General features: G+C 39.3%; 1 protein-coding gene and 1 pseudogene across 5 annotated transcripts in view; both read right to left on the bottom strand.

Annotated features, from left to right (window-relative positions):
- DNAH8 (dynein axonemal heavy chain 8) overlaps positions 1–25,363 on the bottom strand; it is a 319,842-nt gene that overhangs the window by 268,923 nt on the left and 25,556 nt on the right. For all 5 annotated transcript variants that reach the window (XM_031667069.1, XM_031667067.1, XM_031667072.1 and 2 more), the window contains exons 8-11: positions 23,858–24,034; positions 15,028–15,141; positions 9,119–9,226; positions 5,587–5,688 (exon numbers count right to left, since the gene is read on the bottom strand). In XM_031667069.1, coding sequence (XP_031522929.1) covers positions 5,587–5,688; positions 9,119–9,226; positions 15,028–15,141; positions 23,858–24,034 — 501 coding nt within the window. The remainder of the gene's footprint in view (positions 1–5,586; positions 5,689–9,118; positions 9,227–15,027; positions 15,142–23,857; positions 24,035–25,363) is intronic.
- On the bottom strand, positions 3,764–5,567 carry LOC103883652 (annotated as a pseudogene).

Raw genomic sequence — 25,363 nt, 5'->3', positions numbered from 1 at the left:
TATTTATTTATTTTCTGAGAGGGAGTTTTGCTCTTGTTGCCCAGGCCGGAGTGCAATGGTACCATCTCGGCTCAATGCAACCTCCAACTCCAGGGTTCAAGTGATTCTCCTGCCTCAGCCTCCTGAGTAGCTGGGACTACAGGAGCCTGCCACCATGCCTGGCTAATTTTTGTATTTTTAGTAGAGACAGGGTTTTATCATGTTGGCCAGGCTGGTCTCGAACTCCTAACCTCAGGTGATCCGCCTGCCTCAGCCTCCCAAAGTGCTGGGATTACAGGCATGAGCCACGGTGCCCAGCCTGAGTTTGGGGAATTATTTAATGACTACAGAGTTTCAGTTTAGAATGATGAAAAAGTTCTGAAATGGACAGCAGTGATGGTTGCAAAACACTGTGAATATAGTTAATGCCACTCAATTGTATGGTTAAAATAGTAAATTTTATGTTATTTTTATCATAATTAAAAATTTTTAATTATACAAGAGAAGCAGGAAATTAAAAATCTTTTCACAAAGAAAATGCTTAACAGATGAGTTCTATCAGACTTGCTTTCTTGTTCAGTATTTCCAGTTTTATTTTTTTTCCAGTTTTATTGAGGAATAATTGACAAACAAAAATTGTATATATTTAAGGTACACAACATGATGTTTTAAAAGATGTATACATTGTGAAATGTTTACCAAAATCAAGCTAATTAGCATATCCTCACCTCACATAGTTACTTTTTGGGGTGGGGGGTGTGAGTTACTTTTCAGGGTCAGGGGTGTGACCTCCTTTCTTAGCAAATGTCAAGTATGCAATACATGGTGCATGCCTGTAGTCCCAGCTACTAGGGAGGCTGAGATGGGAGGATGGCTTGAGCCCAGGAGGCGGAGGTTGCACTGAGCTGAGATGGCACCAGTGCACTCCAGCCTGAGCAATAGAGCTAGACCTTGTCTAAAAAAACAAAAACAAAATGGTATTGTGAACTATAGTCATCATACAGTACATTAGATCTCCAGAATTTATTCATCCTGCAAAACTGAAAATTTGTACCCTTTCACCAATATCTCATCATTGTGCCATCCCTCTCCAGCCCCTGGTAACCACCATTCTGCTCTCCGCTTCTAAGAGCTTGACTTTTTTAGATTCCACATATAGATGAAAAAAGGCAGTATTTGTCTTTCTGTGTCTGGCTTATTTCACTTAGCATAATGAAATAAAATTCAGCCGTGTTGTCAAAAATGACAATATTTCCTTCTTTGTAAAGACTGAATAATATTCCATTATATATATGTATCCATACACACACACATACAAACGCATACATATATACATACATACCCTATATACCACATTTTCTTTACCCATTCATCTGCCAACAGGCACTTAGGTTGTTTCCATATCTTGGCTATTGTGAATAATGTTGCAATGAATATAAGAATGCAGATATCTCTTTGAGACAGTTATATCATTTCCTTTAAATATTTACCCAGAAATGAGATTGCTGGATCATATGGTAGTTCTATTTTTAATATTGGGGGGAACCTCTATACTATGTATCATAATGACTACACTAATTTACATTCCTACCAACACTTGTTATCATTTGTCTTTTTCTGTAGTAGGCATTCTAACAGGTGTGAGATGATACTTCATTGTGGTTTTTAATTGGCAAAGCTGGAGGCATCACACTGCCTGATTTTATACCGTAGTATATTTGTATATACTACCAAGCTATAGTAATCAAAACAGCATGGTACTGACATAAAAACAGATACATAGACCAATGAAACAGAATAGAGAACCCAGAAATAAATCCATGCATTATGGTCAACTGATCTTTGACAAAGGTTCCAAGAACGCACAATGAGGAAAGGGCAGTCTCTTCAATAAATGGTCTTGGGAAAACTGGATATCCACAAGCAAAATAATAAAATTGAACCATTGTTTCACATGACATACAAAAGTCAACCTAAAGTTGACAAAAAATGTAAAGACAAGACCTGAAACTCTAAAATTACTAGAGGAAAATGTCGGGAAAAGCTACTTGGCATTGATTTTTTGGATGTGACCCCAAACGTACAGGAAACAAAGGCAAAAATAACAAATGAGATTGTATCAAACTATAAAGCTTTTGCACAGAAAAGAAAACAGAGTGAAGACACAACCTACAGATTGGAAGACAGTATTTGCAAACCATATATCTAATAAGAGGTTTATTCCCAAAATATATAAGGAACTCAAATAACTCAATAGGAAGAAAATAAATAATCTGATTTTAAAATGAACAAATGAGGCCAGGCATGGTGTCTCACACCTGTGATCTCAACACTTTGGGAGACTCAGGCAGGAGGATCACTTGAGGTCAGGAGTTCAAGACCAGCCTGGCCAACATGGTGAAACCCTGTCTCTACTAAAAATACAAAACTTAACTGGGCGTGGTGGCAGGCATCTGTAATCCCATCTACTCAGGAGGCTGAGACAGGAGAATCGCTTGAACCTGGGAGGTGGAGGTTGCAGCGAGCCGAGATCGTGCCACTGCACTCCAGCCTGGGTGACAGAGTGAGACTCCATCTCAAAAAAAAATATTTAAAAAATGGGCAGAGGACCTGAAAAGACATTTCTCAAGAGGAAACATACAAATAGCCAGTCCAATTATCAGTTTTATTTTTTAAATGCATACACAACAAAGACTGTCCATAAGTCATTTCTCGGCTCCATTTGCATTCAGCAGTTGTTCCTGGGCATTTCATCGCCTTTACCACCTCAACAACTTCTTTATATCGTTTCTTGAGGTCCTCTTTTGTCTCGCCAGGCACTGCTCCCTCTATTTTTCCTCATCTTTCAGGTGCATCTGAAGGAGGCCTACTTCATGTACTTGAGAGACTACTCCACGTTCTTTTAAAAATTATCCAAAGCCTTTTTTGTCATCTTTTTTTTTTAAGAGGGTCAAGTTTTCAGAGGCTCAATTTTCTTTGCCAATAAGTTCTCTTGACTCCAAAAAAACAATGTGTGTTCATATAATTGGTAATAACTTCCCATATTGAATTAGTTCATGCAGAAAAGGGGCCTGTGGCTTTAATTAGTAACTGCAGACCAATGCTCCTCTGACCAATTTCTACTGCCATTTCCACCTTTGACAGGTGATTTCTCTGCATTCTTTGATGCTTGTCACACACACAAGCCTCCCCTTCCTCTTTCTCCATTCTAATTGGCTCATTTATTTCTTCTGTTTTTACCAGAGCAGCCATTCCTAGATTTTTATAGATGAGGTATTTCACTGAAGTGCTGTAAACTTGCTAGTTGAAGCCTATCACAAAGTTTTCCCACTTCTTCCGCCTTTTCCACTTATTGTCAGAAAAAGTGATTTCCAGTCTTCCTTGAATTTTGAAGGTTTGTCTTTTCCTTTTAACGACTCTTTTCTGGATATCTTTTCCCTTCTTTGCCAACAATGCTTGTTGTTTAACTTCCTCTTCTTCCTCCTTAGCTATTCAAGCAGCTTTTAATTCAGCTTGTCTTTGCTTTTCTGTAGCCTCTTGCTTCTTCAATCTTGCTTCTTTCTTGGCTTTCTCTCTCTTTTTTTTTTTTTATGTTGAGACAGAGTCTTGCTCTGTCACCCAAGCTGGAGTGCAGTGGCGCGATCATGGCTCACCTCACTGCGGCCTCAGCCTCTCAGGCTCAAACAATTCTCCCACCTCGGCCTCCCAAGTTGCTGGGATTACAGGTGTGCACCAACACCCCTGGCTAATTTTTTGTAGAGACAGGGTTTCATCATGTTGCCCACGCTGGTCTCGAGCTCCTGGGCTCAAGCGATCTACCCTCCTCCGCCTCCCAAAGTGCTGGAGTCACAGGCATGAGCCACTGCGCCTGACCCTGGCTTTCTCTTCCTTGAATTTTTTTATCCTTGTATCACAGCTATGTGTATTATCAACTAATGTTTTCAATTCATTTCTTCTTTCTTTCTTTGTGCTCTTGTTGCTCTGTTCTTCTTTTCAACCCCTCTCTTGTCACAATATTCTGCTTTCTTCCTTCTGTATTTAAATAAGAAAATTCTGTCCAAGCATAAAAACTACACCAGAAGGAATAAAATGATGGATTCATAACACCAGGTTTAGAAACTTTTTTTTGACCATCTGGAATTATTTTTGAATAGTGGGAAAAACACTTCAAAGAAACTGTCCCTTGCTTCACTTTTAGAAGGAACTGAGTTTCCAAATGTATGATCTACACTGTTAAATGCTCCTCTTTTCACTGGGTCATACATTTTATAATTTTAGTGATGCAAGTGAAGTAGTCATTATCTCTTTCCTTTATTGGTTCACCGGCTGCTTTCCATGATGTTTTAAAACCACTGCTTTATGAGCTGCTTTGATGTGTCTCTGTGTAGCTTTGTATCTTACATGGCTAAGTCCAAGACCTGCATAATGATCCTGATTCTTCCAGTCCTTGGAATCCACTGTTTTCAGCATGAGAAACACTAAATGCAATTCTTCCTCTTCTTATCCTCCAGTTCAGAGGTCAGAGCAAGGGTGATAGCAGTGCCCTGGCCAGGATGGCAGTCAGCACCAGGCCTGCAGGAATAATGGTTCCCATCCTGGGTGGAGGGCACTGCGTTACTTTTCAAACTTGACCTCCCTGTTCAAGCCACACACTTTGGCACTACGAAGACCAGGGAACCTGCACACAGAGATGACCAATAACCACTTCCAGAAGGAGCCTTCTTGCTGTGGCCATTTCTTTCAAACTTTCAATAAGCAGGTCACTTTAATTTTATACAAACTTTTTCAGAAAATGGAAAAAGGAGGAATACTTCCCCCCACCCTCCGTTCATTCTGAGACATTAATGCCAAAAACACAGACAAGGTCGGTATGAGAAAGGAAAATTATAGGCTCTCTCCCTCACCAATACAGTTCCCGAAAATCCTAAACAAAACTGTAGCAAACTGAACTTGAGTGGCTTTTAAAAAGATAATTACACCATGACCAAGTTGAGTTTATCCCAGAAACATTAGGACAGTTTTAGAAAGTCTAAAAATGTCATCTATCACATTAACAGACTGAGGAGCAAAATTCTATAAGCATCTCAATCAATATGTGCAGAAGACAATTTTTCAAAACCCATTCATAACTTTAAAAAATATATCTTGGTACTAAACTCATCTGATCGAAGATATATTTAAAACTTACAAAAGCATCCAACTAAATCGGGGAAATGTTAGAAACATTGTCTTCTAAACCAGGATCAAAATTAGGATGCCAACTACAACCGTGTTTATTTAAGGATACATGGTAATCCTAATCAGTGCAAAAAAAGGCAAAAATTTTAATTACAACAGGGGCTGGAATGAGATGTAGTGGCCAGAGCATATGAAATGGCACACAGGAGTCTAACACAGGCAGCCATGGAGAAGATGAAAATTAAATTATACCCTAAGAGAAGCACTAAATATAAAGGGAAATAGATAATGAGAATTGTATTCTTTTTATATTCTCAACACTACTCTGCAGGAAGTTTTTTCAGTTAACATATTTTGTGAATAAACAAAGTAAAATTGGGCAGGATGGGAAAAGATTTAATTTATGAAAATAAAAGTACTCCTACAAACCTGAATTTTCTTTAGTACCACTGGCGTTTCCTGATCCCATACATGGTTTAATCCTCCATCAGTAATATATGCTTTACATGCTGTTACCATTTGATTTGTTACCTAAAATAAATACAGGTACAAAATAATTATATGTAAAAAGAGAAATAATATTTATATATAAATTTCAAACCACAAGCACAAAAATATGATAAAGAGTAAACCTATGGGCCAAGTGCAGTGGCTCATGCCTGTAATCCCAGCACTTTGGGAGGCCAAGGTGGGTGGATCACTTGAGCCCAGGAGTTCAAGGCCAGCCCGGGAAACAGAATGAGACTCTGTCTCTAAAAATAAAAAAAAATAATAATAACATTAAAAAAAACTAGAGAACTTGAAATTGGAATTTTCATTCTCAGAATTTTAAAAGAAATTCTACTGATGAACTGAACATCAATTGGTACAAAAATGAAGAGCAAATGAGTGAGCCAGAAAAGGGCAAAGACGGAAGAAAAAAATTAAGAGAAATGGAAGTTAGATGCAAGAGGAGAGAATAAATTGAATGGGTAGGTGTGTTAGTCCATTTACACTGCTATCAAGGAACACCTGAGAATGGGTAATTTATAGAGAAAAGAGGTTTATTTGGCCCACAGCTCTGTAGGCCGTACACGAAGCATAGCACTGGCATCTGCTTCTGATGACGGCCCCAGGAAGCTTACAGTCATGGTCGAAAGCAAAGTGGGAACTGGCCTTGTATGAGAGCAAGCAAGAGAGAGATGCCAGGATCTTTCAAACAATCAGCTGTTGCATGAACTCATTACCACAGGGAGGGCACCAAACCATTCATGAGGGATCTACTCCCATGACCCAGACACTTCCTGCCAGGCTCCATCTCCAACACTGAGGATGACATTTCAACATGAGATTTGGAGGGGACAAATATCCAAACCATATCAGTGAACTAGGAATAATCCAAGGCAAAAGAGGACTGTTTCCCAGGAATAAAGAGAAAGGAGGCCAGGTGCAGTGGCCCACGCCTGTAATCCCTGCACTTTGGGAGGCCGAGGCGGGCAGATCATGAGGTCAGGAGATCGAGACCATCCTGGCTAATACAGTGAAACCCCGTCTCTACTAAAAATACAAAAACTTAGCCGGGCATGGTGGCAAGCACCTGTAGTCCCAGCTACTTGGGAGGCTGAGGCAGGAGAATGGCATGAACCCGGAAGGCAGAGCTTGCAGTGAGCCAAGATCGCACCACCGCACTCCAGCCTGTGTGACACAGCGAGACTCCATCTCAAAATAAAAAAAAAAAAAGAAAGAGAAACGAAAGTCTTTGGATTGAGATAACTCAGCAAGTGTAGAATGAGATGAATGTAAAAGAAAAAGTTTGAGATTTTAGAAATTCAAAGATAAAGAAAAAATCCTAAAAGATTCCTGGGAGAATAAAACCGGTTACCTACAAAGGAAACAAGAATCAGATTAGCACCAAGCTTCTCATCAACAATATTGAATACTAGACAATGATCGAGCAATATCTTCAACTTCCCAGGAGACAATGATGTCGAATTTAAAATCCAAGTCACACCAGCATCTGAGTGATCACACAAAATGAAAGTGATTCTCAGACATGTAGAAATCCAGGAAGTTCACCACCCTGAAACCCTCTCTGAAACAACTTTTTTCAGCAAAAGAAATAATGAATCCAAGAAGGAAAAAGATGTGGGAATCACAAAACAGTGGTGATCAATAAATTAGCAATACTTAGATTTTAGTCTGAATACTTGTTGATTCACAATGTTGAAAAAAATGTTGGCCGGGCGCGGTGGCTCAAGCCTGTAATCCCAGCACTTTGGGAGGCCGAGATGGGCGGATCACGAGGTCAGGAGATCGAGACCATCCTGGCTAACACGGTGAAACCCCGTCTCTACTAAGAAATACAAAAAATAGCCGGGCAAGGTGGCAGCACCTGTAGTCCCAGCTACTCGGGAGGCTGAGGCAGGAGAATGGCGTGAACCCGGGAGGCGGAGCTTGCAGTGAGCGGAGATCCGGCCACTGCACTCCAGCCTGGGGGACAGCGCGAGACCCCGTCTCAAAAAAAAAAAAAAAAAAAAAAAAAAAGAAAAAAATGTTAAGAATAATATGGAACTGTTAAAAAAAAGTATTCAGTGATACTTGCATAGCAAAAGACTTTATTCAGGACCCTTGTGATAGGTATAGGGACCACTGAAATGGGATCTTGCAGCGGGAAAGAGAGATTGCGCTCAACTCTGAACACAGCGTGGGCAAGCAGGAATGTACAGCCAAGGGGCAGGATGGGGGTCAGTGGGTGGAAAATTATTAAGAGGAAACATCAGAGGTAAGGGGGATTTTGGCTAAACTGACCTAACAGGATTCTTGCTGAAGACAGGCCAAAGTGATCTGACAACACCTGGGGGGTCGGGGAGAATGAAAACCTGATCAGATATCTAGAGTCATCAGATATCGAGAATGGGCGGTTCTTGCTAAACTGACTTAGCAGGGTTCTTTGCTCAAACTAGATTTTACTAGAAAGTGCACAGATGGGCCTACCAGAAGATTCAGAAGCCAAGCAAAGAATCTTTCTCAGAACTAAAAATGATCTCAATGTGGGACATATATGGCAAGAATGAGAGAGACTGGTAAAGAGGAAGGATTCTGAGAGTCTTGTCGTATTTAGGACATGGTGATTAAACCTATACTTTGCTTTTTAAAAAAACTTAAAATGTGACTGTGACTTTATATATTTAGTTGTGCTTGAATAATTTAGAAATAAACTCTATTCACGTGGGGTTTTTTTCCTGTTGTTGGGTCTTTTGTTTGTTTGTTTGTTTTTTGAGACAGGGTCTTACTCTCTTGCCCAGGCTGGAGTGCCATGGTGTGATCACAGCTTACCACATTCTTGAACTCCCAGGCTCAAGGGATCCTCCTGCGTCAGCCTCTGGAATAGCCAGGACTACAGGCACACACCACCATGCCCAGCTAACTTTAAAACATTTTTTTTGTAGAGCCAGGGTCCCCCTATGTTTTCCAGGTTGGTCTCAAACTCATGAGCTCCAGCGATCCTCCCACCTTGGCTTCCCAAAGCGCTGGGATTACAGCCTGAGCCACCACGCCTGGTCTCATGTGTTGCTTGAGTAATTTTTCAAATTATTTTAAATAATTAACCATGTGGTGCTACACAGGAAGATTTTACACAAAATATAGTGGTGATGGGAGTAGCTAAAGAAGCACTGTTAATAGTAAACACACTACTATCTCTTGGGTAGAATCAAAACTATTTGAAATGAATAAATTAAAAAGCCACCAGGCACATTTTCTTTAAGTATTGGGGCTTACACCTGATAAACAGAAAAGTACCAATTACTCCCTTCAATTAAGTACAACCGAGTCCAGTCAGCGCCTTTCTCTTCTTGCCCACTGGAAGTACTAAAACTCTGAGAGGCGCTCAGGCTTCCCAGTTTCCTTCCTAGGGCTCGGAAGGAAAGATTTGCTAACTTTTTCACAGGATAACATGTAATTTCCTCCCATAGAAACTTACCTTGATAAACAATGAGGTCATTCTCTCTGAGGTATTATAATACCTTGACACACCGTGAATCATTCTGATGGCATTAATCAAATTTTGTATTCCATGTGCCATGGAAACCTAACATTGAAACAAATTAAGTGAATTCCATCATATGCATATAGTTTTAATAACCAATATTCTATAATACTCAAAACTCTAAACATGCACAAAATAGTACAGCATTTTTATCTTAAAGTCAAATTTTACTAAATGCAATGCAGTATTCTAGACTAGACCCTGGAACAGATAATAGGACATTAGTTTTGACAAACAAAGGTAATACAAGATGTTAACAGGAGAAACTGGGTAAAGAGAATTCTGTGCTACCATTGTAACTTTTCTGTAAATCTGCACTTAAAAGTTTATCTAAAATTAAATTTTAGAGGTGAGAGCAATTTTAAGGTTAATAGTTCATTCTGCTCTTTTTAAAGGTGAAGAAACTGATACCTTGAGGGGTAAAGTGACTTTCTTATGGTCAGAAACCTAGCTAAAATAGAAATCAGACTAGCATTCACTTTCTTTTATGCAACTCAGTTCACCTTTTAGCAATCCTACCAAGTGCCATTAGGCTCTGAAGATACTGGAAGAAATCCAAACCTATTCGTGAGTAGCTCACAGCAGAGTGGAAGAGATAAACACAAACAAGTAAAACAAGTAGAACAAGATAGAGCAAAGCAGAACAAGAACAACAAGGATATAAAACAATCGCAAACATAAACTGAATGCTTACTATATTCCAGGCTAAGAGCATTAGCATGTTATCCTAAGATATGCTGACAACAACCATGAAAGGTAGGTTTGATTACATCAGATATAAAACATCACTGATTGTAAGACTGCACCATTATTTTCTGTGCTATTGAGAAAGAAAAAAGACACCCAAGATGAGGAATCTAACTCCTACACAATACTAGGCCACCAGTGGGCCCTCCCTGTTAAGGTAAGCATGAAATAAACCAACCATGGAGAAAAAGAGAGAAACAAAATGTACATACTACCAGGAGGAGGAAAGAAACCAAGCTTCTTTGAGAATGTATGCACAGGTACTCAACTGCAGTCTGAATTCATACGAATGGTACCAAAATCAAAAACAAAACAAAACAAAAAAAAAACACCCTCAAGGACAGAACTAATAATTTAAGGTAGTATCAAGTCACAACCACAATGATTCATAAAACCTAACTGACTAAAGTATGTCCTAAGTTCAGAGATACTAAAATGTGAAAAAATGTCTTAGAATCTGTAAAATAAAGTGTCAGGCCTCTGAGCCCAAGCTAAGCCATCATATGCCCTGTGACCTGCATGTATATACATCCAGATGGCCTGAAGTAACTGAAGAATCACAAAAGAAGTGAAAATGTCCTGTTCCTGCCTTAACTGATGACATTACCTTGTGAAATTCCTTCTCCTGGCTCATCCTGGCTCAAAATCTCCCCCACTGAGCACCTTGTGACCCCCGCCCTACCCGCCGGAGAACAACCCCCTTTGACTGTAATTTTCCACTACCCACCCAAATCTTATAAAACGGCCCCACCCCTATCTCCCTTTGCTGATTCTCTTTTCGGACTCAGCCCACCTGCACCCAGGTGATTAAAAAGTTTTATTGCTCACACAAAGCCTGTTTGGTGGTCTCTTCACATGGACACGAGTGAAAGAAAGCATTATCACTGTTTCCATTTTACAAATGAGAAAACAGAGAGGTAGAGAAGTTAAGTCCCTTGCCTAAGATCCAGCAGTTGCAAGTTACCTAGTGGAGATTCTGAGACCCTGCTTGTAACCATGATGCAAATCACTACGGAAGAACAGACAAAGCCAGTGGCATCCCTGCCTTCAAGGAAATTTCCTTTTAATTGATGGGACAAGATAAAATATATAAAACTTTTTTTATTGGCAATGGAAGAAATACAGCCAAGAAAAACAACTACTGATTAGTGTATGGTATGTCCTAGATGTGGGGTGTCACTACGGAATAATTAAATCAGTTTTATGTGGCTTACGGAAATTAACATCATTACTTTATAGTTAACCTTGTATGTCAGAATTCCTATTATATATGGTATCTGTAGATCAAAAAGATCCTAATAAAAATATGCCTAGAAGGAGTCCCTTCCACTTTTGCTAAGTCATGTCTACAAAGACCACTAAACTCCAATAAAGAGGGCTCAGGGATGGCATCAAATGGGTCCTTCAGGAAAATGTCCTTCATCTGAACTTTAAACATCATTATTTATAATAGTGGCTCCCTGAGTGCACTGCTGTTGTCCATCTATACACAGTGTTCAGATATCTTATATGTGAAACATATAATAGTAAGATATGCCTAAAGCACAATACCAGGGTGATAAAAAAAAATGAAACATACATAAAACTTATGAACCAGAAATGGAAGCATGAATCCCCTGCACTTTTCCTACCCAAATGACAGTTATGAACTAAACAGCAATTGCTGGTTACTTTTAATCAGAATAAAGAAAATGAGGGGGAAAAGGAGTTGTTGAAAGTACAGATATAGTGGGTGTATGAGTGGGAAGCAATTATATGACTCAATACTATTAGTACTTCTGTCATTTCTAAAGGTAATGCTTGAAACCTTCCTACATGAGAGAATATAAAAAGCTCAACAACAACAAAATAACAATAATAAGGTACATCCATGGTTAGAGTAATCGAACAAAGTTTTTTAAAATTACTAGGATGAAAAAAACATAAGAACTAAATGATTTTTAAATTATATGAATTAAAACAAGTCTTTTGAATCAAGAAGTTGAAATCAGTATACCTTAAAATTTGGAGTCTTGATAGCAATAAAGAGTATTCTATCTTTCTTTCGAGTTTACTTTTTATACTGAAAAGCTTTAAATATATAGAAAAGTACAGAGAATAATATAATGACCACCTACTCCCATCACCAGATTTGACAAGTGTGAACATTGTGCCATAGTCACTTCCTCTATTATTTTTCACATCAAGAGCTACTTGCAGTAACCCTGGAGTAGGCTTTAGGTATTATGTGTATTTCATATTTGCATCTTCAAATCTTGTGAGCAATCCGAAATGCTTGTGACATGTAATAATTTTAATTCTTCTTGGACAGAAATTTTAATTGCTCGTATTGTAAAGTTGGGGAATTAAGTCATTGAGCTACCAAGTAAGCCAAGCAACGGCCCCATTTCTCCAACACCATACAATTTAATTTTCTTTACTTGGGGTCATGTGCACAGAAATACCTAAGAAATGATATAAATGTTCTTATATTAAACAAATTTTACGAAGGTTCACAACACAAGTCCAGCTACTAGTAGCAGGGGTAAAAATGAGAAGAATGAAGTTTAAGAAAGTCATAATTCTTGGTGGGGAGGAAGGGAGAGAGATGTGAGCTGAAAAACTTCCTCTTGTGTACTGTACTCACTACCTGGGTGACAGGATCCATACCCCAAACCTCAGCATCATGTCATATACCCATGTAACAAACCTGCACATGTACCCCTGAATCTAAAATAAAGCTGTGATTTTTTAAACAGTCATAATTATTTGCAAATAACACTAATAAGTTTTAAATAAAATCTACAATCTCTTTATGGACTCAATTAAAAGACTCTGCTTTCTAAGGTCTTCCTGTCCCGTCTCTTGGTGCTCCTTGATGGATGATGGATTCCTCACGGCAGTAAGAAATGCACTTGTCCAAGACTCTCAACCGACAATTTTCCCTCCCCTTTCATATTAGACTTCTTGACTACTAACACGCTCTTGGAATGATTATGAACTGCCTCTACACCTTCTTCTTCTCCAACTCTAAGTGATACAGGCCATAATGCCTTTCCTTCTCCCTGCCTCTAGGATGAAACCTGCATTGACCCAAGAAGGTTGGTCAACAAAACCATGTGGCCAGTGCTGCCACGTATATGGAAGATTTGACTACTTCTTAAAAAATTAGAGTGAAGAATACTGAATACAGATATCAGACACAAGATAAATTAATTTGAAAGCACTGGGCCGGGCACGGTGGCTCACACCTGTAATCCTAGCAACTTTGAGAGGCGGAGGCAGGCGGATCACTTGAGGTTGAGAGTTTGGGACCAGCCTGGCCAACATGGCGAAACCTTGTCTCTACTAAAAATACAAAAATTAGCTGGGCATGGTGGCACGCACATGGTGGCACCTTTCCCAGCTACTCAGGAGGCTGTCAGGAGAATTGCTTGAACCTGGGAGGCGGAGGTTGCAGTGAGCAGAGATGGCGCCACTGCACTCCATCCTGGGTGACAGAGAGAGACTCCATCCCAGGGTGGTGGGAGGAGGGGAAGGGAAGAGGAAGCATTTTAACTTAGAGAATACCTTGAAGAAGCAACATAGTAAAGTGGAAAAATAATACGACCCATAATGCTAGAGACAGCTAGATTCAAATTTGGTCCCACCACAGATCATCGTAGAAATGCTCAAACTCAGTTTCCTAATCTTCGAAATGAGTGTCATTGTGCATACAGAATGAAAACATATGCAAAGCATGTAGCCCAATGCCTATAACAAAAGGTCAAGGATTCTCAAGCCTGGGAACATCTTTAAAAATACAGCTGTCTGGTTAACCCTCCTGCCTACAAGTGATTTACAAAAGAAGTAACAGCCAGGCAAAATGAGGAAATCCTGCCCTAAGTTCTCAACGACTACTAGCTTCCTTGAATTCTCCTTCTATTAAATAAAGGATAGAGTTTTTTTAATTTTCATATTTTATATGAAATACAAGATTATAAATTTAAAGTTAATATAAACTTTTAAAAAATAAAAGCAAATGGTAGTGCTAACATGTTCTTTAAAGGATCTCTATGGAAATATTATGAGAAGAATAGGCTAGAAATTAGAAGATGGGTTCTGTCCTGCATCCCTGATTAGTTGAGTGATGCTGGCAAAGTCACTACACCATGATGAGTTTGGTTTCCCAATCTGTAAACTGGGAAGTATCTACCTTGATAGGCAGCCCCGAAGATGGCCCCAGTGATGCTCACCCACATAGTACTCACACCCTTGTATAGTCCCCTACCTGCCCAGAATGAACCAGACTCACTTGCTTCTAGTCAATAGAATACAACAGAAATGATGGGCTGTCACTTCAGAGATTAGGTTACAAAAAGAAGGTAGATTCCAACTTGGGTGTTCTCTCATTCTCCTGCTCACTCTTGGATCACTCACCCCAAGGGAAGCAAGTTGCCAGGTGGAGAGGCCCATGTGGCTAGGGACTGGGGCCTGCCAATAACCACATGAGTGAGCTGAGAAGAAGACTCTCCCCAGTCAGCCTCCCCCACTTCAGATGAGTCCACAATCCCACTTAGCCTCTGGGCAACCTCATGAGAGACTTGAAGCAGAAGCTCTTAGCTATGCCTTGCCTGGATTCCTGAGCCAGAAACTCTGACATGATGAATGCTCACTGTTTTTAAGCCACTCAGTTCTGAGGTAATTTGTTATGTAGCACAGGGTAAATAATACATTAATATTTGCCTTGCTTATTTCATATTATACTAATGATTCACTATATATTTAATATGGGTTAAAATATTAAATATAGTTTATCATTCTTCATAAATACATAAGAGGAAAATACATATTTTAGATAACTTTTGGCAGGATGTTTTTCTCCAATATACACATATTAAAGATTTTAATGCATTAATTATACAAGTCAATTTCTTAAATTGTACTTTTCTTTTTTTCAGAAATGGGGTCTTATTGTTCTGTCACTCAGGCTGGAATGCAGTGGCACAATCATAGCTCACTGCAGCCTTGCGCTCCTGGGCTCAAGCGATCCTTCCACCTTAGCCTTCTGAGTAGCTAGACTCACAGGTGCGAGCCATTGCACTCAGTTCAAAACTGTACTTTAAAAGCATACTTACTAGGTCATGGTTATAGAGAGGTTGACACACTTTTTCCAAAGTATACAAATATCTGACATTATCTTTGGATTCATTTGCTGTATCAGTGATTCTTGCATCCAAATCACGCCAATTCTAAGGGAAAAATGTATAAGAATTCTATGAAACATCCAAATATATCAGTGTGCTAAAGTTTACTTAAGAAATTCAGTCTTCCCAATCATACATATACTAAAATGGTAGATATTTAAGTGTAATTAATATATATTTTTCTTATAATACTTAAGACAAAGTTATTATAAGCACCTTAAATGATTTACTAAAACTGAAGACTCATTCTGTTTATAATTAAAATTCTGTCTGTAGGCTTGAACTGGACCTGCTTCTATGAGGAATGACTTTTCCAGGGTAATTATTTGTGACATTATATTACTCTGGGTCTTCAAGAATGGGTCAAGTTATTAAAACAGAACATCATGGCCGGGCCTAGTGGCTCACACCTGTAATCCCAGCACTTTGGGAGGCCAAGGCAGGCAGTCACGAGGTCAGGAGATCAAGACCATCCTGGCTAACACAGTGAAACCCCGTCTCTACTAAAAATACAAAAAATTAGCTGGGCGTGGTGGCGGGCGCCTGTAGGCCCAGCTACTCAGGAGGCTGAGGCAAGAGAATGGTGTGAATCCGGGAGGCAGAGCTGGCAGCGAGCCGAGATCACACCACTGCACTCCAGCCCGGGCAACAGAATGAGACTTCGTCTCAAAAACAAAACAAAACAAAACAAAACAAAAAACAACATTATTCAAAACAAAACCTTACTAGCAAAGTGAAGGCAATCTGAAATCAACAGTTTCTTGTAAGTGGTCATCAAATAGTACCTGCTTAAATAACTGATTATGAGAAAGTTCTTCTTTATTTTGAGAAGAAAAATCTATCTTCCTGCAATCTCTGCTCATCTGTATAGTTTTGCATAATGGAGCCTAGTGAACACACAGCATCCCTTCAAATGTTTGAAGACATTTACCGTATCATTACTAAGTCTTTTATTCAAAGATGAGCACTCCGTGTGCCTTTAGTCATTTAATAAGACATGGTCTTTTTTTTTAACTTTAAGTTCCAGGATATAAGTGCAGAACGTGTAGGCTTTGTTACATAGGATATATGTGCCATGGTGGTTTGCTGCCCCTATCAACCCCTCATCTGGGTTTTAAGCCCCACGTGCATTAGCTATTTGTCCTAATGCTCTCCCTCCCCTTTCCCCGCTGACCCCTGACAGGTTCCGGTGTGTGATGTTCCCCTCCCTGTGTCCATGTGTTCTCATTTTTCAACTCCCACTTATGAGTGAGAACACGCGGTGTTTGGTTTTCTGTTCCTATGTTAGTTTGCTGAGGATAATGGCTTCCAGCTTCATCCAGGTCCCTGCACAGGACATTATCTCATTCCCTTTTATAGCCACATAGTATATATGTGCCACATTTTCTTTATCCAGTCTATCATTGATGAGCTTTGGGGTTGGTTCCAAGGACATGGTCTTAATAGCTTCAACTTCTTGGCCTTTCTACTTTGGACGCACACAACATCACTCTAAACACACACGCTTCAGGAATGAAAGGAAGCCTTCATTGTGATCTGGCCAATGCTGAGAAGAGCCAAAACATCATCTTCCTTTTTTCTGGAAACTATATCTCTCATAAAGCAGCCTGGGATCAAGTTGACTCGCATCAGTAATATCATTCTATCAACGGATTCAACTAAAACTGTTAAGTCTTTATCCAAAGTTGATCAATTTCTCTCCTTCAAATTCTTTCAGGATTTTTAACCTATTCTTAATAAATGTTATCTTATTATTAACTGAACACTTTTACATACTAGGGATGATAAAATCAAGTGCCTATTTGAGAATTGGTCAGAGATGAAGAGAGCATGAAACGGAGAGGTCTACCCAGCAAAAACAGAAATAACATGCTCTGAACAAAACCATTTTAAAAAAATAATGGGAGCCAAACAGTTTGTCAACAAACCCATCCAACAAAGAGGTTGGGATATCAGTATGGCACCCCCACTCTTACCACTGAAGACCTTCTTGGATTTTTACATTGTCATCCAATATATTTCTTTCCCGCCCTCCTCAATGTCATTCATAGATTTGCTACCACATTTGCTTTGTATCCTTTTTAAAGACTACAGATTAGTATTTTTAACACAAAATGTCTGAAGGTCACTATGGTAGATCATTAGAGACCTCTCTCCAAGAGCTTAAACTGTATGTGCCTTTGACCCACAAATTCATAAATTCTCTCCTAGGGATATGCCTTAGAGAAATTCTCACACATGTGCACCAGGAGACATGAATAAGAATGCTCACTGAATCATTGCTTGCAATAACCCCAAACTAGAAACAATCCAAATGTCCATTCTGGGATAACAGATAAATAAATCGTGGTGCATTCATGCAACAGAATATGATACAGCAATAAAAACAAACGTAGCAAATGAATAATAATGCACATATTAACATGATGAATTCTCACAAATAATGTTGAGTAAAAGCTGGTTGCAGAATATATGATATGACTCCATTTACATACATTTCAAAAAAATATAAAACTAAGTCTCAAAATTTGGTATTCTGGAGAAAAAAACTGTATAAACTTATTTCAAAATGTATACCAAAGGATGAAAATACATGAATTGTTAAGACAAATCTGGAAAAGAAGAACAAAGAGTAGACGTACAAAAATTATGATGATTACAAGAAAATGAAGGCCAGGCGCGGTGGCTCACACCTGTAATCCCAGCACTTTGGGAGGCTGAGACAGGTGGATTACGAGGTCAGGAGATCGAGACCATCCTGGCTAACACAGTAAAACCCCGTCTCTACTAACAATACAAAAAAATTAGCCGGGCGTAGTAGCAGGCGCCTGTAGTCCCAGCTATTTGGGAGGCTGAGGCAGGAGAATGGCGTGAACCCAGGAGGCATAGCTTGCAGTGAGTCGAGATCACGCCACCGCATTCCAGCCTCGGCGACTGAGCAAGACTCCGTCTCAAAAAAAAAAAGAAAAAAGAAAATGGCAAACAGTGGCCGAGTGTGGTGGGTCATGCCGGTAATCCCAGCACTTTGGGCAGCCAAGGTGGGCAGATCACGAGATCAGGAGTTCAAGACCAGCCTGGCCAACATAGCGAAACCTTGTCTCTACTAAACATAAGAAAATTAGCTGGGCGTGGTGGCACATGCCTGTAGTCCCAGCTACTCGGGAGGCTGAGGCAGGAGGATTGCTTGAACCTGGGAGGTGGAGGTTGCAGTGAGCCGAGATCGTGCCACTGCACTCCAGCTTGGGTAACAGAGTGAGATTTCGTCTCAAAAAAAGAAAAAAGAAAATGACAAACAGTGCTGGGAAAATTAGCCAGCCATTTGGAAAAAAGAATGCTAGCCGAAGAGGTAAGAGCATGACCTATATCCTGCTTCCCCTCTTACTAACTCTGTGACCTTGAACAAGAAACTTAATCTCTCACTGTTCTTTATACAAAATGGGGAAGATAATAATAAGACCCATTTGATCCAGCTGATGTGAGGATTAAATGAAATGTTATAGGTAAGATACTGAACATAATGCCTGGCACATAGTAAGCACACAATAAATGTTAGCTGCTATTATTATCATTGCTATTAAATCTTACATGATTCACACAAATAAATTCCAAGTTAACTGAAGAATAAAGCACAAAGAAATAAAACCCTATAAATAGAAGAAAAGGGTAATTCTATTTTAAATTTAGGTTAACCTTAATTTTGCTTTTTTTTTCTTTATTGAGATGGAGTCTCACTCCCATCACACAGGTTGGAGTGCAGTGGCACGATCTCAGCTTACTGCAACCTCCACCTCCCGGGTTCAAGCAATTCTCCTTCCTCAGCCTCCCGAGTAGCTGGGATTACAGGCATGCGCCACCACTCCCGGCTAATTTTTGTATTTTTAGCAGAGACAGGGTTTTGCCATGCTGGCCAGCCTGGTCTCGAACTTTTGACCTCAGGTGATCCACCCACCTCGGCCTCCCAAAGTGCTTGGATTACAGGCATGAGCCACCACGCCCAGCCAATTTATTCTTCTTAAGAAGGTCTTTTTAAACAATACATGAAAGACAAAAGCAATAAGAGGCTGAAAAAATTATTTCAACTAAATACAAAAATTCATTATAAATGATTCCATTGTTTAAAAAATTAAATTATAAGCAATAAGAAAGCACATCTAGCACCCAGATTTCGGTTCCTAATTACTACTCTCCAATAAAATAAACCCAGGCTCCTTGGAGAAGTGCTGATCTCAGGACTAGGGCAGAACAAATACAAAATGAGCCTTCAGCATTTATCTAGTGGTAGAAAGTAAAGAAGTGGTCCAAATAGAGTAAGGGAATCAGAAGGAAACACAGGAGCCAATCTGAAAGATTTCCCGATGGCCAAAGAGGAAACACAATTTGAGCAACAAACTAAATAATGATAGTATTCAATTATAACCGAAAGCATGAAATAAATACCCATGAGGCTATATTAATGAAAATAAATGATCAAATACATAACTACAATGAGAGAAGAGACAACTTTTTCTTACATAAGAATTCTGATTAATAAACGTGGAAGGAATGAGGGAACTAGAAAACCACCATTAGCATACCACAGTAATAACTGCCGCAGTCAAGATCCATCTATGAAAGCTATTCATGTAGTTTAAGGTTATCTTCCACAAAATACAATACGTGTACAGTACAGAGACCTGGCAAATTCCACCCTAACTAAATGACCAATTTTAAATCAACAGCAATAAGGCACATCAATATAACGTACCCCCTGATAAGTCATACTGGGAAGAGCACATCAACTCTGGCATTCTTACCAAAGATGCATAACTTCAATGTATTCACGAGAAACCATCAGACAAACCCAAATTGAGGGACATTCTTCTAAATAACTGACCATTACTATTCAAAAGTATCAAGGTCATGAAATACAAGTATAGACTAAGGAACTGTTCCATTGGAGGAGGCTAAAGAGACATGACAGTCAAATGCAAATAGGATCCTGGATTGGATCCCAGAACAGATAAAAATACATAAGTGGAAAACCTGGAGAAATACAAATTGTGTGTAGCATCTTTAATAGTATTGTACCAATGTTATCCCTTCATTTTGACCATTGTACAATAGTGTGAAGATGTTTACATTAGGGGAAGCTAGATGAAGAGCAGGCAGGAACTCTCTGTACTATCCTGGTTGACTCTTCTATAAGTCTAAAATGAGTTCAAGTGTTCAAGTTTTAAAAAAAATACAAGCCACAGACTAAGAAAAAGTTTGCACTGTAATTGTCAAGGTCCATATGGGGGTCTGGGATTTTACCCTGCTTAGAAGTTAATGCATTAGCCTTTTACTGTTTTATGGATGATGGGAGAAAACATGAGATTTGGGGTCAGAGACAAGGATTTTATTACATCACAGCAACTGGCATGAGCATTATGTTGCGTTTGTTCCCCCATGACCCTATATATCCACAAACTGATGCTTGCACCTCCAATAGGTTGTGTTATAGGTGAGGAACATTGAGTTTAGGGGAATTTATCCTTTTTACAGTAAGCGGTTAACTAATTCTCCTCTTTGTCTGGGGTACATGTGAACTGACCCCTCAAGGTTGCTCACTGCAAACACAACTCTGAGAGATGTTCAGATAAAGAGTAGTATGGACCTTGCATTCTTTTCATATATAGTGAAAATGTGCAGAGATGCCCAGGAGTCATGGTGAATTACTTCACCCAACAAATATAACAAGTGATTAATATTCATATTATATAAAGAACTCCAAGTGGCCAGGCACAGTGGCTCACATCTGTAATCCCAACACTTTGGGAGTGTGAGGCAGGAGGATTCCTTGAGCCCAGGAGTTTGAGACCAGCCTGGGCAACACAGTGAGACCCTACCTCTATAAATAAAATTTTTTTAATTAGTTAGGCACAGTGGCACATGACTATAGTCTCAGCTACTCAGGAGGCTGAGGCAGGAGGATCACTTGAGCCGGGAGGTCGAGGGTGCAGTGAATCATGATAGCGCCACTGCACTCCAACCTGAGTGACGAAGAGAAGCCTGTCTCAAAAACATTAAAAAATAAAGAACTCCTATAAATCAGTACAAAACAATGTCTGAATTTTTCTAAATAAGGCAAAGATACAAAAAGAAAATTCACAAAAGAAATATGAATAGCCAGTAAACATGCAAAAACTGAACAACTCCACTAACAAGGAAAGAACAAAATAAAACAGGCCATTTTCCATATGTCAGGTTGGGCCCCCAACATTTTTTTTTTAGTTTTTTTAATGAGATAGGGTCTCGCTACATTGCCCAGCCTAGAGTGCAGTGGCTATGCATAGGCATGATCCCACTATTGATCAGCACAAGAGTTTTGACCTTCTCTGTTTCCGACCTTGATCAGTTCACCCCTCCTTAGGCACCTTCATCAGCCCACTCCTGGGACATCACTATATCGATGCCAAACTTAATGTGGACAGCCAATCAACATAGTGCACTACAGCTCAGAATTCTTGAGTTCAAGCAATCCTCTTGCCTCAGCCTCCCAAGTAGCTCAGACTACAGGTTTAGGCCACCTGCTTGGAAAAAAATATATAACTTTACTAATAATTAGTGCTGAAAAGTTGTGGAGTATCCAACCTAAGGAAATATTTGCATATGGACATATAAAAGCTTCCACTGCAGCAATATTTATAAACACATAGAAAAGGAACCATTTTCTTTAAAAAGTTAAGCATAGAGTTAACATGTGACCCAGAAATTCCACCCCTAGGTATAATAACGAAGACAAATGACAATATATATCAACACAAAAAGTTGTACAGTACATGAATGTTCATAGCAGCATTATGCATAATTGCCAAAAAGAATGGGAACAACCCAAATGTCCATAAACTGATAAACAAAATGTGGTATATTCATACAACAGAATATGATCCAGCCATAAAAAGGAATGACATACCGATACATGCTACAACATGGACGAACCTTGAAAACAGTATGCCAAGTGAAAGAAACCAGTAACAAAAGGCAAAGAATCTATGATTCCACTTATATAAAATGTCCAGAATAGGCAAATCTAGACAGAGGGCTTGGGGGAAGGGGGAATGTTGGAAATGGGAAGGTGAGAGCTAAAGGATACAGAGTTTCTCTTTGAGGTGATGAAAATGTTCTAAAATTGGATTGTGGTGATATTTGTGCAGTTATGAATACACTAAAAATATCTGAATTGTTCACTTTAAATGGATAAAATGAATAGTATGTGAATTATATCTCAGACTTGCAAAAAAAGAAAGGGGAAAATTGGTCCACAAACAGGGAAATGATCAGATAAAACCTAATAGGCTACATTAACATTTTGGGCAAGACACAGTGACTCACACCTGCAATCCTAGCACTTTGGGAGACTGAGGTGGGAAAATCGCTTGAGCCCAGGAGTTCGGGACTAGCCTGGACAACATTTTTTTTTAAATTATTTAATTAGTTGGGCATGGTGGCGTATGACAGTAGTCCCAGCTACTCAGGAGGCTGAGGTGGGAGGATGGCTTAAGCCTGGGAGGTCGAGGCTGCAGTGAGCCGTGATTGTGCCTTTGCACTCCAGCCTAGGTGACAGAGTAAGATTCTGTCTAAAAACAAACAAACAAACAACAACAACAACATTTTTTGGAAAACCATACTGCTCCAGCTCCATCTAACAGGCATAACTCCAAGATAACTATCAAGGTAGGGAAGGGAAGTTGAAAAGTATTATGCTATGACATTTATTTAATTTAAAAATTAGAAACACAAAACTAAACTATGTCATTTATGCATAGTAAACTCACACATAAATACCACAGAAGATGTTTGAAGAAAAAAACAAAATAGAAAAATGTGGTTGTCTTTCTGTGCTTACTATTCAGGACACAGAGTTGTGGGTGGTGGGGCTAAGGGTATGTGATTAAGAGAGACTTGTTTTATTTGTACTGCTTAAATCTTTCACCAAAAAAGTATTAGTTTATTTTTCTGTGCAAAGAAAGAAATACACGCAAAGAAAGAAATACACACAAAGAAAGAAAGAAAAAGAAGTCAGGTGCGGTGGCTCACACCTGTAATCCCAGCACTTTGGGAGGCTGAGGTGGGCAGATCACTTGAGCTCAGGAGTTTGAGACCACCCAGAGCAATATGGTGAAATCCCATCTCTACAACAAATACGAAAATCAGCCGGGCATGGTGGTGCATGCCCGTTAGTTCCAATTACTCAGGAGGCTGAGGCAAGACAATTGCTTGAGCCTGGGAGGTGGAGGCTGCAGTGCTCTGTGAACACACCATTGCACCCCACCTAAGTGATAGAATGAGACCCTGTTTTAAAAAAAAAAGAGAGAGAGAGAGAGAGAAAAGAAAAGGATCTAGAATCAAGCCAAACTGTAAAAGACCTCCAGGAAAAGAGGTAGAATCGTGGGGATGAGATGTATTCTACTTTTGACTCTATATGCAGTTGTTTACCTCAACGAGCCTATATTGATTTTCTTCATTGATTTACAATTTCAAAAACAATTTAAAAATAAAAGATGATCACTTTCCTAGAAATCACCCCATAGCAGTATGGTCAAAATTGGTCTGTGAAATCCTCAGAAATAAATCTTCATTTCCTCTTCTGGAAATAATTGTGATATATGTAAAAGTCTTACTCAAACGCTAACACTTCTAAACACGATTCCAGTATATTACACTAAGAAGTAGTTCAACAGGATAATTTTCTAGCTGCTTGTTCTGAAGTATACCAAACTTTAAATAAAAAGCCTTTTACCTTTAGCAGTTTGGAGTGTGCAACATTTAGCACATTTATGACAGCCTTACAACTTGGCCCTTTAATCTGCTCAATGATATAGTTGAACTTGGCTGACATGCGTTTCCAGTGTTCCAGTTCAGTGAGTGGACCTGAATCATCAGCTTCTTTTCTCATCTGCTCACTCTCAATAAGTACCTGCAATCAAAAAAAATTTATAAAATATAGAAATGTTATATTCTTCTTTGTTAAAATCTGATTGCATCTTTTTGAAAGCAGCTAAAAGTATAAATAATGTTCAACACCAAATAATGTTTAAGAACTCTTAGTAAATGAAGACTAGAGGAGAACTTCTACAACATGATAAATACTATCTACTAAAACTCTCCAGCAAACGTAATATTTAAAGGTGACAGTTTCTCTTATTTATTTTGTTTTGTTTTTTACGGTGGTGGGGGGAACGTAGTTTTTTGGTTTGGGGGCTTTTTTGTTTGTATGTTTGTTCTGAGGCAGGGTCTCGCTCTGTTGCCTACACTAGAGTGCAGTGGCACAATCAGAGAGCACCGCAGCCTGAACCTCCTGGGCTGAAGCAATCCTCCCGCCTCATCCTACTGAGTAGCTAGGACTACGGGCAAGTGCTACCACAGACAGCTAATTTGTAATTTTTTGTAGAGATAGCATGTCACTATGTTGCCCAGTTTGGTCTCAAACTCCTGGGCTCAAGCAATCCTCCTGCCTCAGTTTCCCAAAGTGTCTGGATTACAGGCATGAGTCACCATACCTGGCCAAAGGTGACATTTTAGAAAACATCACTTTAAAACCAAGGACATGACAAGTTTGCCACAATCACCACCCACTTCTATTCCACCTGGTAATAGATGTCCCAGAACAAGATAACTAAAGAAACAGAAGGTATAAGAATTGGAAATAAAAAAACAGAAACAGCATAATCACAGATGATATAGTTTGATACATTTTTAAACTTCAAGCATATCTAAGGTCGGGAGCAGTGGCTCCTGCCTGTAATTTCAGCACTTTGGAAGGCTGAGGTGGAGGATTGCTTGAGCCCAGGAGTTCAAGACCAGCCTGGGCAACAAGGCAAGACCCCTTCTCCACAGAAATTTTTTAAATTAGTTGGGTGTGGTGGTGCATGCCTGTAGTCCCAGCTACTCAGGATGCTGAAGGGGGAGGATCACTTAAGCCCAGAAGTTGGAGGCTGTAGTGAGCTATGATCATGCCACTGCACTCCAGCCTCGGTGACAGAATGAGACCCTGTCTCCAAAAAAAAAAGACTAAAGACAAACTTTTTACAATTAATAAACATGAACAATTTAGTAAAGTTGCTAGATCTATACATAAAAATTAGTACCACTTCTTTACAACCTATCCTGCAATGTGAAAATTTAATTTCCAAAAAGGTACAATTTATAACAGCAAAGAAAAACAGTGATAACTGGAAATTAATCTAATGAAAGATATGCAAGACCTTTTTGGAGAGAATTTTGAAACTTATTTTACACACACAAA

The sequence above is a fragment of the Papio anubis genome, chromosome 6, assembly GCF_008728515.1.
Source record: "Papio anubis isolate 15944 chromosome 6, Panubis1.0, whole genome shotgun sequence".
NCBI lineage: Eukaryota > Metazoa > Chordata > Mammalia > Primates > Cercopithecidae > Papio > Papio anubis.
This window is presented reverse-complemented; position numbering and strand designations above follow the sequence as displayed.